General features: G+C 34.4%; 1 protein-coding gene across 5 annotated transcripts in view; it reads right to left on the reverse strand.

The window, feature by feature from the left end:
• Nucleotides 1-8,906: 8,906 nt before the first annotated feature.
• LOC145662074 (uncharacterized) overlaps nt 8,907-15,757 on the reverse strand; it is a 50,179-nt gene continuing 43,328 nt past the window's right edge. For all 5 annotated transcript variants that reach the window (XM_081727428.1, XM_081727415.1, XM_081727436.1 and 2 more), the window contains one exon: nt 8,907-14,723. In XM_081727428.1, coding sequence (XP_081583554.1) covers nt 13,313-14,723 — 1,411 coding nt within the window. In that variant the 3' untranslated portion in view covers nt 8,907-13,312. The remainder of the gene's footprint in view (nt 14,724-15,757) is intronic.

Here is a 15,757-nt window from a genome sequence, read left to right on the forward strand (position 1 = left end):
AAGCCTCCATTTCATGTTAGCCTTCGGTGATCATTTAGTACTGTTCAGCGAGGTAATTTAGCAGAAGTACAATGTTCTTATAGATTATTCGTTGTAATGTTATAAAGTAGGAAATGATACAAGACGCTGTGTTTTCTAAAATAAAGTTTTGGGATCCTCTAGGGCAATTGCTCCAACATTTTTAACAAGCGCCCACATTCTTAAACCCTACATACTTCACGCCTACATCATTCGCGATGACTTTGACCGTTTCTGCAATTTTAGTTGCAGCATTGTATTCTCAAATCATCAGTAATAGCAACAAAAATACTAACAATAATAATAAACTATACTGTATATAAGACAATATAAGTGAGTTACTCATTATCGACCAAGCCATAATGCTATAATTAGCAAGAATACTCTTTTTGACGAAAGCAAGAGATAAAAAAGGATTTTTGGAAATATGTATCCTTAGGGGCGTAAATAGGATAGTGTATCTTGCTAATCCCTGAGGTAAGGAAGATAAAACTAGGCATATAAACTAACCATTAAAAATAACTGAACATGTTTCTCACAGTTTCTGAAAATTCCGCACCCAAACAAGGAAGGAATAATTTTTCAAGTGTATTTTATTTCATTTATTTTTAGAAAATGATAAATGTCATCATCATAGGTATTCTGCCTTTATTGGCAGGTCACTTGTCGCCGCTGAGAAGCTTCCATGCTTCACGGTCGTCCGCTAACCTCTTCGTCTTCGCGTATGATCCTTCTGTTTTAATATCATCCATTAATTGTAGTCTCCTTCGCCGCCTCCCTCTCTTTCCCGCTTCCCTACCCTCTAGGACGTCCCTCATGATACAATCTCTTCTTAGGCAATGTCCCAACCAATTTCTCTTCCTCTTCCTAATAATATCTAAAAGTGTTCTTTTCTCACCCACCATTTCTAACACTCTCTCATTCGTTTTCCGCTCGACCTAACTAATTCTTTCCATTCTTCTCCACACCGACATTTCGAAGGCTTCCAGCCGATTTTCATCACCTTTTCGTAATGTCCACGTTTCCGCCCCATACAGTACAACACTCCACACGAAGCATTTTATGAGTCTTTTTCTCAGCTCTTTATTCAAGGTCCCACAAAACAGACTTTTCTTCCTCCTAAAGGCTTCTTTCGCCATTCCTATCCTTGCTTTTATTTCAAGTTCGCACTTCATGTTATTACTAAGAATACTACCCAGATATCGAAAACTATTCACTTGTTCTATTTTCTCCCCTCCTACTTTTATATTTGACACAGATCCCTTCGTTCCAATCACCATGGCTTTTGTCTTTCTAACATTTACTTTCATCCCATATTCTTCAAAGCCCTTTCTCATTTTTTATAACACTTTATTGATTTTCTTTTTAGATTCTGCAACAAGCGTCATATCGTCTGCAAATCTTATGCATTTAATCATTCTACTTCCTACCGAAATGCCATCATCATCATGTAAACTCTTTTTCACTATCTCTTCTAGATAGACATTAAAAAGTGTTGGCGAGAGGCAGCATCCTTGCCGAACTCCCTTTCCAATTGCACTCTCTTCCGTCAGTTCTTCCCCTATCCTAACACTTACGTGTTGGTTCATGTATAAGTTTCTTATTAGTCTTCTATCTTTCCATTCCAACCCTATCTTCGTTAGAACTCCCAAAAACAATTCCCAATTCACGCGGTCAAAAGCCTTTTCTAGATCAATAAATATAACATAGACCTCTTTCCCTTTTTCTATAAATCTTTCACCGATCGCCCTTAATAATCCAATTGCATCTCTTATGCCCTTGCCTCTTCTGAACCCGAACTGCTCCTCCTCAACTTCTTTATTTGTTCTTTCATACAACTTTCTGTTCAGTATTTGGAGCAGAATTTTAGCTGCATGAGATATGAGACTAATAGTTCTGTAAATGTCACATCTCTTTGGGTTCGATTTCTTAGTCTTTTTGGTTTACAGGATCAACGTTAAAAGCAAAAATGGTTGATTTCTACCATTCCTGGTTTCTGATCCACAACCTCCTGGTTTATGATCCTCTACTAATGAACTCTTTCGAGATAATTACTCTAGCTATCAATTGCAAAAAACAGAAGTTAAATTAAGTTTCGTTCAAGAGTTTCGTGCGGAGTAACGGACGAGATGGACCAAAGCACTAACTGTACAATATTATTATAAATCTTACTCTGTAATCCCAATAATTAGATACATATTTCAACGTTTTTGATTGTGATCTAGAAGGGAAGAAAAAGGTTTGGAAGAGAATAGAGATGGATATTACAATTATTATTATACTAAGATGTTTATAGGGGGCCGCGGTGGCTCAGTGGTAGAGCGTTCACCTCTGGTTCTTGGGGTCACGGGTTCGATCCCAGCCCCCGCCAAGTGAACTTTGTGGTGGACAAAAACCGTGTGCGTGGGTTTTCTCGGGGTTCTCCCGTTTCCTCCCACTTTCTTCATTCCACCATTTTATTCATCACTCATCATCACCGTCTCCTTTAGCCTAACCGGCATAACCGTGGGACGTAAAACTCAAAGATTTCATTTCATTTCATAAGATGTTTATATCTCGGGATCCCGTGAAGTTGAAGACATGAAACGTCGTATTTGAACTAAAATTGGTATGCTTCCAGATATATAAAGTGCAAGTCCATAGGTATTTCAACTGAAATTCAGTATACTTGCAGGTATGTGAGGTGCGAAGCCGTAAGCCGAGCAAACACTGATGATTGCAGGTTTGAGATGCAAAGAGTTAGACCGAACAAATTTGCGGATCTGAGGGCAAAGCCTTCAGCGAGACGAAGACTTGTATTGAATAAACTCTGATGAAGACATTAAGGAGGCTCATACAATATTTTCTTAATTAATAATGAAATAGGGAGTGATAGTAGATTTATACCACTTCCGGTGTTATTAGAGGGATTGGATTGGTGACACAATTATATTCTTGGGATGCTTAACTGATTGCAGGAAACTGCGTCTTGCTACCTACTTCCGTATAGAGGTTGATATCTACCAGTTCCAGTTTTAGTAGAGGATAAAGGATGAAGATGAAGTGTATTCTTAGTCGATTGTAGAAAACCGGGTTACGGTTTCTGCTTTGCAGTGATCAACGTTAAAACCGGAAAGGGTTGATGTCTACCACCTCCGGTTCTAGTATAGGGTTAAGAATGGAGATGAGAACGGACGGTTAATCGATTATGGAAAACAGCGTTTTGTTATCTATTACAGTTTTTCTTCCATAGTAATCAACGTTAAAAACAGGAAATAGTTAATTGCTACCACTTCCTGTTTTACTTGTAGGTTAAGAACAGAGATAATATGTATTCCTAGGACGCTTAATCGATTTTCAGAAACAGCTTCTAGCTTTCTACTAACGTCTTTTGTTCTACAGTGATCAATCTTAAACCGGAAGTCGTCGATATCTGCCACTTCCAGTTCAAGAGTCACCTCCATTAATTTTAAAACATTTTTTCCGACACAATTATGTAACACTTGGCTTAATTCCAACTAAACTTAATACATATATGTCTTACAATCTGGAAAGAAATACTCGTTAGGGTAAGGAACCCCTAGCATCCCAAGGAGTGGGGATGGGAGAGCTGACATTTTAAAAATAATTGTAACGATCGATATTAGTGTTGAACCCATAGTTTTCGGATCAGTCGCTGATATGGATAATGACTGTTTCCATGCCGTTTAAGTTCATCCCTGAAGAATCGGGAAGAGTGACATTTTAAAAGTAATAGAAAATGACGGATATTAAAGGCGAATCCATAGTTCTAATTAGTGTTAAGACTAATAGTGGTACATTTGATAAAATTTAAAAAGAAGTGAGAATGCAACTTTTGAATTTAATTAATGTAAACTTCTGCATTAATAAAAACTAAACTATTTGCCATCCAAAGTTGTATGTGCGACTGTAGAGTTTATTATTATTATTTTTTTAAAGTATACCCTTTAGATAGCACCACGGCATGGGAGAGAGAGAGAGAAAGAGATTTCTGGCCTTTTCAACATATTCTTAAGCGTTTATAAAGATTTTATTAAGATTTTCTTATAATTTTAATTTATGTTTGTTTCTTATATTGCAAGTACACACAACTTGTAAGATGTAAATACAATTTGATTTTTAAGAGACTCAAAAATGGGGACGCCATTTCCGGTGTTCTAGTAGCTAGCACGGGCGCCTTTCGTGCACGTAGTCACACGTTCGATTTCCAGTGGGAGTCTCTTACAAAATTTGGACGATTACTGTGTTTGAGTTGCATCATAATCTTTGAGTCTACGTCTCATATAACCTCGATGCAGAATCCTAAACTTAAATAATTAACTAACTCGAAACCGATGAGAGTACAAAACTCAAGATTTCGGCAGAAAACTAGCACAAAAATTTGGAATAGAGAAAGTATCAAGTATCCAGTGATCCCATCAGGGAAAGGATGGGAACACGGACATAAGACCATAAAACACATTATTGAAATGGCAGTCAGTGATGATTATAGAGGTGGCTCTTGGGTCTAGAGCTTCGAAATTCCCTCTAGGGCATTTTCCGGGCGTGCTCAATCTGAGTTACTAGAATTTTTATAGCACTATATTCACCCTGTAATATTCTTAAAGAACTTAAAATCATGTTTTCATTCCATACTTATCAGCGTGTTCAGAAGACTGTTGTAGGTTCTTTCTTGGAGTTCGATATTACTACTCAATTTAATTCTAGACAATTTGATATGCCTGATTTCGTAGTTGTAATGTTCCAAACTGATAGAAGTGGTAAAGAAACAGCAGATGCAAGTAAGTTCGATCATTGTAAGATAAAGAATATCTACCTTAAGAATGGAAGGAATAAGGTATTTCCAAAAGAATCAAGAAATTTAGATATTGCTAACAAGGATTATTTTAAGATGTATCAAGATTATACTGCATTTAAGAGAATAACATGTGGTAATACCGAAATGTACTATGACCCTAAAGAGTTTATAGATAACATGCCAATGTATGTGATTAATTGTAGTAAGAGGAAGAATGTATCGGTAAATGAGAGAACAAACAAAGATTGTAGTAGACTTTGCAGAAGCTGTAGCTAATCATACTATATGTTATGCGATTTTAATTGGACAAAAGAGCTTTACATATGACCCTAAGAATGAGAAAGTAGTAGAAGAGTTTTAGATAGCTAAATGTATTTTTGTAATGTTTATGGAGGTTTTCCATAAACGTTATTCTTAAATTAACAAAAATGATTAAAAAGTTTTTGTTTAAGATAAAAATTGAAGAGTGATCATTGATTTTCTATATAATAAATACGATGGCGAGTCATATTGAGCTTTTAAATAAACTTGGAAGTCTTGAGCAAAAAGAAGTTATTGGATTAAGAGAATTAGAATTAGATACAGAATATAAGATTGTGAAAATGGAAAAGATTAAAACTAAGTTTGGAAAGAGCATTTTAGTTCGAATGCGAAGAGTTTAAGGTCTTTGTTCCACCTAGATTTACAAAACGTTTAACAGATAAAATGATTGATAAGATCATTAAAGATGGATTAAAAATCAAATACACTGGCCTAAAAGATAATTATCCAACTGTTGAGTTCTGTATGTAAATTTCAAATGGGAAGTGTTTTATGAGTTTTTCATAAAACGAACATTTTTCTTATAACAAATAAGCTATGGCTAATTATTTGAATAAGAAAAATGAAGTTAAAGCATTGAGATTCCTTCGCATAGATGAGTTAGAAAAAGGTAAACCGTACGAGATAACGTTATGGAAATTGATTCAAACACAACGTTATGGTCAAAGAGTTTTAGTTCATTTAGATCAGAAATATAAGACGTTATTACCACAAGGATATAATGATGATACTGAGCAAATGTTGAAAGACATGAAAAAATATAAGCTGTCTGTTAAGTATGAAGGTTTGAAAGATTTAGATAATGGATATAAAATACATCAGTTTTACTTTAGACATACAAAACACAATGCCATTTGAATTTTAAAGATACATGTATAAATGAGGGAGTTATTTGATTTTTTGTAATAATATCCTTAGTTATGCAACCTACAAAACACTCAAAAGGTAGTAAATTTATTCCTCTAGATTGTCGTTTGAATTTTGAAAATCGGTTAATATTTGGGGAAGTTGGGGAACAAATTCAAAATTTCGGGAATTTTTTACGGGTTTATTTTTGAGTTTTCGGGAAAATGTTATTCTTTTAAAAAGTCTTAGTATTTTATGTAGATTATGCTAGTACTTTTTTATTTTTCAAATATCTGAATTATTTTTTGCAGAGTTGCAAACTCATTTTTTTTCTGAAATTTGTCAACTTCTTATATGATGAGTTAGCATATTGTTAGTATGGAGGGGTAAAACTATCCTCTTAAAAATATTTGATAAGTGGGTTGGCAACACTGATTTTTTTTCTTTTTGAACATTGATGCTTAGGCTAAATATGACGGCTAGGTGAACACTTTCAAGCAGTTACTCACTCTATAGATGGCGCTGCACATCATTTAGTTTATCACTGCTAATAGATGGCATTGCTTGTAGAAGTATTTGTTCATATATAAGGACCGACTTTCACTTGATTTTTTTTGAGTACGTGTTAGCCGAGCGTGCTCGCTCATGGTCTGGCCAACCGTGAGTAGTTATCGACGTGATCGACGTCGCAGGTTCGAATCGCCTCCAAGCCGGAACAAGGAATTTCACTCTCTCCTCTACAAGCCAAACTGATGAGAGGGAGTTGACATGAATGGAGACTAGCACTAGTCGGAAAAGGAAAACGGAGGCAAAACAGAAGCAGGAGCAGAAAGAGAAACAGACAGAAAAAGGAGCCTGAGAGGCAACCAAAAGCAAAACCAAACAAACGAGTAAGAGAAAGGCGTAAGTCCTCTTAGGTCCACCTGTGCACAGGTTTATTATTTATGTTACGGAGTTTTTAGATGTAAGTTTTTATTATTTAGATGTCATAAAAGCCTATTCAATCTCACTGTAACATCGTAGTTATGGAAATACTTTGCGAAATGTATAGTTAGTTGGACCCCTTATGTAAAATGCTTTTGTGCTATTCTTCTATGCTAATAGTCAAAGTACTGGGGGAAAATAAAGTGTCCTAGATTGTTTATTTCTTTTCAATTTCACGTGTGTTGGCTTAAAGTTTTTTTGTCTCATTCGCGCTTCTTCATATGTAAATGTTTTTGCGCTAGGACAATTTGAGGGGGTTAAAGGTGCGCTAGAACCTACATATGTACACTACTCTTGCAGACCAAACTGTGGCCAATGAGTTAGTATATAGCTTTTCTTATTTTTAAACAACGCCCACTGTGTTATCGTCGAAATGCCCTACACGACTGACCGCGAAACAGTCGAACGCGAGCTACTAGTACTAGCCAGGGACATTGTCGGTAGATCGCATTATCGCTCTGGTTGGTTAATCTTGAAATTTAAGTTCGTAAGCAATAAACAAATGTAAGAATTAAAAAAACAGTTTGTAGTTCCTTTGGCTGATAGCTCACACTAGGATGTTAAACTGTACGGTAACTCAGGATCTTCGTAAGTTCGGCCAATACTGCTCTACACTATAAATCTTAAAGTTACAGGTTTTTCAAGATCATTTATTATTATTATTATTATTATTATTATTATTATTATTATTACGACAAAAGAAGGAAAGAAAAGATTACACAGTCGAAGCTATTCATAGGAACAGAAATGATATCTCAGATGTTTCTTAGGTTTACACATGAATGCATAATATTATTGCCTTATGGATGTACAGATAGATTTATCATTTTACGACAACAAGAAATGAAGTATAAATATTTGTAGCTGATAAGAGTAATGAATTTTGTTTCGATCTTCTTTTAGATAGAAAGGTGAAGTGACATAGGATTATTCTGATGAGCAGACTTGTAAGTTCGATCACTATTTTCCATTTATACACAGGTAAGAAAAATTCCACAATTGAAAGGAAACAACAACTTTTGTTCTTGATCAAACATTTCTGACCCATATTCACAGTAAGAATGAGCCTTATGAATTCATTAATTGCCGACTTAACACGTTACATTCCCAGACAATATGAATCAATGATGATACGGATAATTTTGTGCTGTTGGCGTTTCACCTGTAAAGAAAATCGTCTCAACTCTGAGACCCAGAGTAAAAGAATGTTGTTTTATGTTAGTATAAATCGGAAGTATCAATACTGCAAAAGATAAAAATCTTCTTAATTACCTCAGCAGGAATCGAACCCATGACCACAACATTGTGAAACTAACGCTTAAGCCACTATTCTAAAATATCACTTTTCAGACAGAAGGAAAGAACTGGAGAAAATTCATCAATTTGGACTCTTTTACGATTCCAAAGTAATAATGTCGAAATTCACTGATTTCAGTCATAAAATATTAAAGTTTTATGTAGAAAGAATAGGCCAGAGAATACAACTTTAAATTGCAAAACAAAAGACATACAAACACGCAACATGAAGGAGAAATTGGCTTTTAGATGGCTTCGAACCCTTAACAGGCACAGTACCGTGAGGGGAGCGAGCGGAACGACGAACCCTGGGCGCCGAAGTAAGTGGCGAAAATTCAGGAGGGGAAATGGAGGAAAAGTAATAAAATTGCTCAAAATCAAGAAAAACAGCGATTTTTGTACTTTTTTACGCCCCGCGCCAAATATTTTGACGCTTTGCCGCTGGTCTGGCGACCTCACGCATATGCACTGGTAACCGTCGTATGTCCCCCTGGGCGCTGATTTTCAACGGCACGGCGGTGGATACGCAATTCTTTTGTCTGAAATCTGGTGCTTCAGAACACTGGATTATATTTTCTTAAATTAACTGATTTAAGGAATATTCATCATTATTAATCTTTCCTATACTTACTCGTTTTACTAAATTTTACTCATTTCACTCACTTTCAGTTTTACTAGTAACTCTTTAAGAACAGGGACAAAACCAGAAACTGATGACTGTAAAAATCACAGACTTTACCCGTTCTTTCTTTTCCTGAAGTAAATTAATAAAATATGGTAAAAACGCTATTTTTGGACTTCCATATTCTGTATTGTCAAAACTGTAAAACCAAACCAAACAAAGACAAATATTAATAAACAAGACGCTCAACCTCTTAGCTTTTCATGACATGACAACAATTGCATGAGTCCGAATAACTCTATTATATCCGCAAATCATCATTTATCATATTTTTTAAAAAAAAAATACGTCATAACTTTACCCACAACCTGATAATTTAAATGTTGTTAACACGCTAACTTTATTTCTCTTATCACTTATTCACTTACTTTCTAATGATTATCAAAACCATTAGTGTACTTCATGCAGATAAGGGTGAAATGTAGTTTCCACACTTGATGTAGAGTGCAAGTAACAAACAAACAAAAAACAACATGATGATATTTTCCTCTGCCAATTCCTTACAATGGGGTGTCTTTATTATTCAACAAAATGACTTGAAATCTAATCCGAAACTTCATAAAATATAACATATGTAGCCAATTCTTGACTCTGCAATAATAACAATAATAATACAGAAATAAATAAAAGAAATACAGTATTAATTACGTAAACAATACCTTGCAGCAAAGAGCAACAATGGTAACGACGGGATTGGAACCCGGTCCGCTGCATTGGAAGTTCCCTGCATTCACACTTTGCAACAACTTCCTCATACGAAAATTAACTAGTTGTTATGGAAGATTAACATAGAACTTTCTATTTCTTCACGAGTTAATAGAATCCAAAGAACGCAAAAATAATTTCTACCGCCTTCTTTGGAAATTAGAAGGTGAGGAAAACTTGTAATGAAAATCGAGACCATCGCTGAAAACGATGGCGTAGGCTCAATTTGAAGAACTTCTTGTGATATTTTCCTCATTGTGATAGGTATATATAGTTGTTTTTGAGGGAAATCTTTGCGTATTAATGCGTTAAAGGAAATCTCCAGTAAGTCACTGTTACACTCACAAGCAACTTCTCTTTATACGATCATTAGTATCTTGTGTGTAATCTTCCGTGAAACGATTTCAATAGCTAATAGTTTGGGTGGAAGACGAACTGACGAGTTAGGTGAGTGGTTTACGCATTGAACTTCTATTCGCAGACCCGGGTTCAAATCCCGCCAGTTTCAACTTTTTCAAATGTTTCAATTTCAATGCATACTCAATGTGACAAGCAAGATCCCCTCCCCATAAAAAAATGTTGGAATGAGAAGCTCTGTCAATGGAAATAATGATTTACAACTAGATTTTGTTTTTTCACTTACGTACAAGAATTTCTGATTCATGCATGGTCGCTGTTTTTATTTCGTTGAACATACAGCATATAATGAAATAAAACGTTACATACACAGCAATTTTGGGATTAATATATATCGTTCATTAGTCATCTACTCTACAATTTTACCGGCAGATACCTCGCTCAGACCTACCAACTGCTGTCAATGCCGAGAAATCTTTCAAGTTGGGCTGCATTTGTCCAGGCGTTTTACAAGCTGCATATGATGTGGATCCCAAGCAATGGATTTAGAGCATTCAGGGGTGGAGATAGTTTTGCTGGTGGTTGTAATAGCATGTGTTCCGTAAAACATTCCAAATCTATTACTCGTAACAACAGCAGTTCAACTAAATTAATTTTTCAATAAATCATTTCCCACGTTCATTATAAATATAGTTTTCCCTGTGTGTGCGACTTTGTATTCAGCTAAGTGTGATCTCCAACTAAAAACTTCGCACAACTGCAAAGTTCCTGAGTAGCTTAAACTAGCATTTCTCTTACGAATGTTCATTTTGTAACAAATCCTTCCCAATACACAGTACAAATACACGGCTTATTACCTCAGTCTTCTAAGATGTGTTGAGTTAAACATGATCTAAAACTAAATGGAATTCCAAATTCGTAACATCTGGGCACTTTTACATGTATGTGCTACTTTGCCATGAGTCAAACTTGATCTTCGAAAAAGTCTTTTCCCAATTTTCCACAGTTATTAAGATATGTTTAGCCAATTTAGTATCTTTTAGAAAATTGCATTCCCCAGACAGATTAAATTTATTAATCATTCTCTGGACCATGTTACATGCACATTTGTACAAAATGGTATACAGCTCATCAGTACATAATTTCGATACAATATTTAAAACAATGCTCTTGTTTTCAACAACTTGTGAAAATAGATATAGGCTATAATAATCCTACTACACACATACACACACATACACCCATATATATATATATATATATATATATATATATATATATATATATATATATATATATGGTTTTTCACCTGTGTATCTTGTCTAGACAAATGTAATCTTTGAGTATAGTCTTTCTCACATTCTTCTCAGGTATAGAGATATTCACTGATATCTACTAGCATATATCAACGTTGATCTTTTTTTAAACCTTTTTCACTTTGGTCATGATTCTTCTTACCTTTATTTTGGAACGTGTGAAGCCAAACCTCTTAGAATATTTTTGAACATCTCAGGTAAGTGCGAGGTAACTACCAGTTTATACCAGACTCTATTGAGATATATTAAATCCTTTTCCACATCGTACATAAGTGTCAGATTACTAGTATATAATTAGTTAATATTGTTTTTTGATTCAATTCTCTTCTACAGGGGATAGAAGTGTGATGTTTTCAGTTTGTGTGTATCAATATATTTCTTTAAATCCCTTTCCACAAACGTCAAAAACGTGGTTTCTCATCTGTATGTGATAGCTAGTGATTGACAGTGGGAATATTCCCGGTGGGAAGGAATTGAAAAAGTGGGAATATTCCCGGGTTTTTTTCCTGGCCTATAAATTTAAGGGAAGGAATTAATTTCAATTTCTTTACTTTATCTTCCAAATTATAACAACATGAATAATTCCTTTATTTGAATATATTGTGCTTTACTTCTAGGTTTTAAAGAATTTGAAGGTTAAAAAATTTAAAATTCTTGACTACTTTATGTAACTAATAACATGATTTTTAAAGTTACATTTCCATTTGGACTAAAAAGTAGGGTAATTGTTTAGTATTGTGGACCAAAACTAACGAAAAGTAGGATGATTTACGGAAGAAATGAGTTGATAGTGGTTTGCAAGTAGTCAAGAAAGTATCGAACACATTTTTAGGGCAGTATGGAATTTGTACAAACCGTAAAGGTAAGTGGAAGTCATTTATGTGAGAAAAGGAAGAGAATTGTTGGTAACGAAGATAGAAAAAACGTGCCATGCGGGGCTATAACCCGCCTTCACTCGCTCACACTCGCTAGGCAATTCTGTCTGAATTTAATGTTAGTAACGTAATTTAACATATGAAACTATAAAACAACCGCATCAGAATAGAGTATCGCAAAAAAAATACGTGGAATATCTGGTCCCCCAAAGCTAAACAATAGCCAAAAGTAGCAAAGTACTAATTTACAAATGGTGAAAAGGTAAAGTTATGTAGAATTAAGTAGAAATAGAGATGAACTACTATTAATAAACCCTGAACCACCGTTAGTAATAGACGTCGGTCTGTTTTCTTTCTCTGACTCGAATTTCTGAAGAGGTACTCGGACTTTTTTAGATGTGAATTAACGAATGAAATTTCGAGAAATGGGCAGTAAGAAAGGCCGTGTGTGGCAATGTTATGCAAAATTATAAAGATTGGAAAGTATCATGCAAATATTGTAGATATACATATTTATGCGCAAATGTTGACAAAATGATAGGACATGTGTCTTGTGGCAGTTACCCAACCTAATTTGTTTATAATATTTAAAAATTTAATGTTTATAATATCAGTAGTAGAGTCAAGTTTAGAGAATCCACTTACTTGTAAATTTATACTGTCAAGCGTTTTAAAACTATGTGGACTTACTATAACATTTTCAAACATATTTACTTTCATAGAACAAATTATAAATAAATATCTATTTACGCGTACTCTCTAAATAGATTAAAATATTAATTAAATAAATTCATTCAGACATACATTTTAAAGACTACTCTGGGGACAACCTTAATAATATATTGTGATATAAAAAGAATTTAACTTTGAAATTATTGTAATAGAATTCAATTTTCCATGTGATTGTACATGAATTCCCGGAAATTTTCCATTTTTGGGAATTTTCCCGAAAAATATCTTTCCGGGAATTTACCCATCACTAGTGATAGCTTATATTTAGCCAAATTAGATACCCACATTCATTAGAATTACGAGCTTTCCCATCGGCATTAATGGAAATATGCGTTCGCAGATAAGACTTCGTAATAAATATTTCTTCACATTTATTGCAAATTTACAGTTTTTGATCTGTACGTACTAACGTGTGCTTAGTTAAATTATTTTTGGTCAAATCCTCTCCTACATACGTAACAGCTTTGTCATCTTTATGTACTAACATATGTCTTTTTAAATTAGATTTTTGATTAAAACCTCTGCCACATTTATAACAAAAATGAAGTTTTTCCCCTGTATGTATTAACATATGGCATCTCAGATTTGACTTACTACGAAACATTCTGCCACATTCATTACAAGTATGATGGTCATGTCGTGCATATACTCTCGTGTCTTCAGTCAAATCAGACCTTTGATTACATCCTTTCCAAAATTCATTACTAACATGATCATCTGTGTGAACTAACCTACGGTATACAACACTTGATCTGTTGCTAAATCCTTTTACATACTGGTTAGAAATATTTGGTTTCTCACCCGTATGTAATAACATATGGCGTTTTAAATTTGACTTACTAGTAAAAGTTCTTGCACATTCACAACAAGTGTGAGGTTTTTCACCTGTATGCATTACCATATGCAGAGCCAAATGCGATCTATGAATAAACCCTTTCCCACATTCATTACAAGTATGAGGTTTCTCACCTGTATGTACTCTCAGGTGACGAGTCAAATTAGATCCGTGTATAAATCCTTTCCCACACTGATGACAAATGTAAAGTTTCTCACCTGCATGCATTAAAATATGGCTTCTTAAAGTTGCTTTGGTAGTAAACCTTCTCCCACATTCATCACAAGTGCAAGGCTTTTGCCCCTCATGTATTCGTTTGTGTTGAGCCAAACCAGATCTTTGATTAAATCCTCTTCCACATTCATGACATCTGTGAAGTTTCTGCCCGGTATGTAATAAGCTATGTTGATCCAATTGAGCTCTTTGGATAAAACCTTTACCACATTCGCCACAATTGTAAGGCCTCTCACCTGTATGTATTCGCTTGTGTTGAACCAAACCAGATCTATTATTAAATTCTTTCCCGCATTCATTACAAATGTGAGGGTTTGGATCCGAATGGACTACCATATGATGAACCAAATGTGATTTTCGAATAAATTCCTTACCACATTTGTCACAGATATGTTGTTTCCGACCAGTATGAACGAACACGTATGCTGGTAAATTTGATCCTTGACAAGCTCCGTTTTTACTTTCCTCAACTGTATGAGTTTTCTGAAATACATTAGTTGAAATGGAGAGTTTCAAACTTGATTCAATTTTGAATTCCTTTTGAGAAATCTGACAAGTATGATGTCCATCATCATTATGTTTAACTATCTGGGTTGAAACATGTGATCTTCTAGTTATTACATTGTCACACGTATCGGAAGACAATTGATTCTGAATTGGATGAGAATATGCTGGCTTTTCTGAAGCAGAGGTATTTCCCGTTCTGGAGAAGGCACTATCGCTCCTGAAACAAATTTATATAACAATAAAATCAACATTGCTATAAATATAATTCCCAGACGTTTACTGTATATTCGTACAAAAAAATAAAAAAAATACGCTAATTTGAGAGGACGTTAATTAATACATCTTTCAAGGAAGGTATTTAAAATTTCTACACCTTGAAATGCATTGCATAACGAAATAAATGATGGTGAAATCCGTGATTATTATGCAAAGTATACACTTCTGTGATAGTTAATACCAATTCCCATAAAATTTCCAGTCTGAAACTGCACACATCAGTTTATTGATTCAAATACAAATAAAATATATGGATTTCACATCTTTTAAATTATATTTTTATGTAAAAAGGAAATAACAAGGAAAACTAAAACAACTTTAGAATAAAGAAAGGTGTCCCTCGGTTGCCGAGTTCAATTACTAAGTTTTCCTATTCACAGTTAAGTAGTGTGGTTAAGGAGGAAAAATTTGTATTATTGGATTCTTGCTTCCACATCGAAAACCGCACCATTCAGTCCAAATTACACTTATCTTTTCTTTAATATCCCATTGACAGTTTATTGAGATTGGATTTAATGTGAGTAATCGAGTGAAATTCAAATTATTGATACAAGACAAGAACACCAATCACAAGTGAAATATTATAAAATCAGCATTTTAAAACCAATGGTTTAGGCACATTTTGTTCAGAACTTAATAAAAACAATAATAAGATAAAGAAATATAAATATCGTTAAATGTTGTATTTTTACGGAAAAACAAGTCTAATGGAGAGTACTAAACTAGCATATGGGCGTATGATAAAGAATTTACATTATATTTCTAAATATTGTTTAATTTCCCATTGTCATATATCGAAACGAGAAAGTAGGTATCATGTAACCAAGCAATTTCTTGCGGATTTTCAGAACGGTTAAATTTGTCGCGCTAATCTGGAAAACTTGATTCTGATGACATCATATGTTTACATTTCGTTGAAACCTTAAATAGTAGAGAGTTGTTCACTGCGTCACACGTTCCGCTATCAATTTTGTA

Source organism: Thermobia domestica, chromosome 1, assembly GCF_964235325.1.
Source record: "Thermobia domestica chromosome 1, izTheDome1.hap1.1, whole genome shotgun sequence".
NCBI classification, from domain to species: domain Eukaryota; kingdom Metazoa; phylum Arthropoda; class Insecta; order Zygentoma; family Lepismatidae; genus Thermobia; species Thermobia domestica.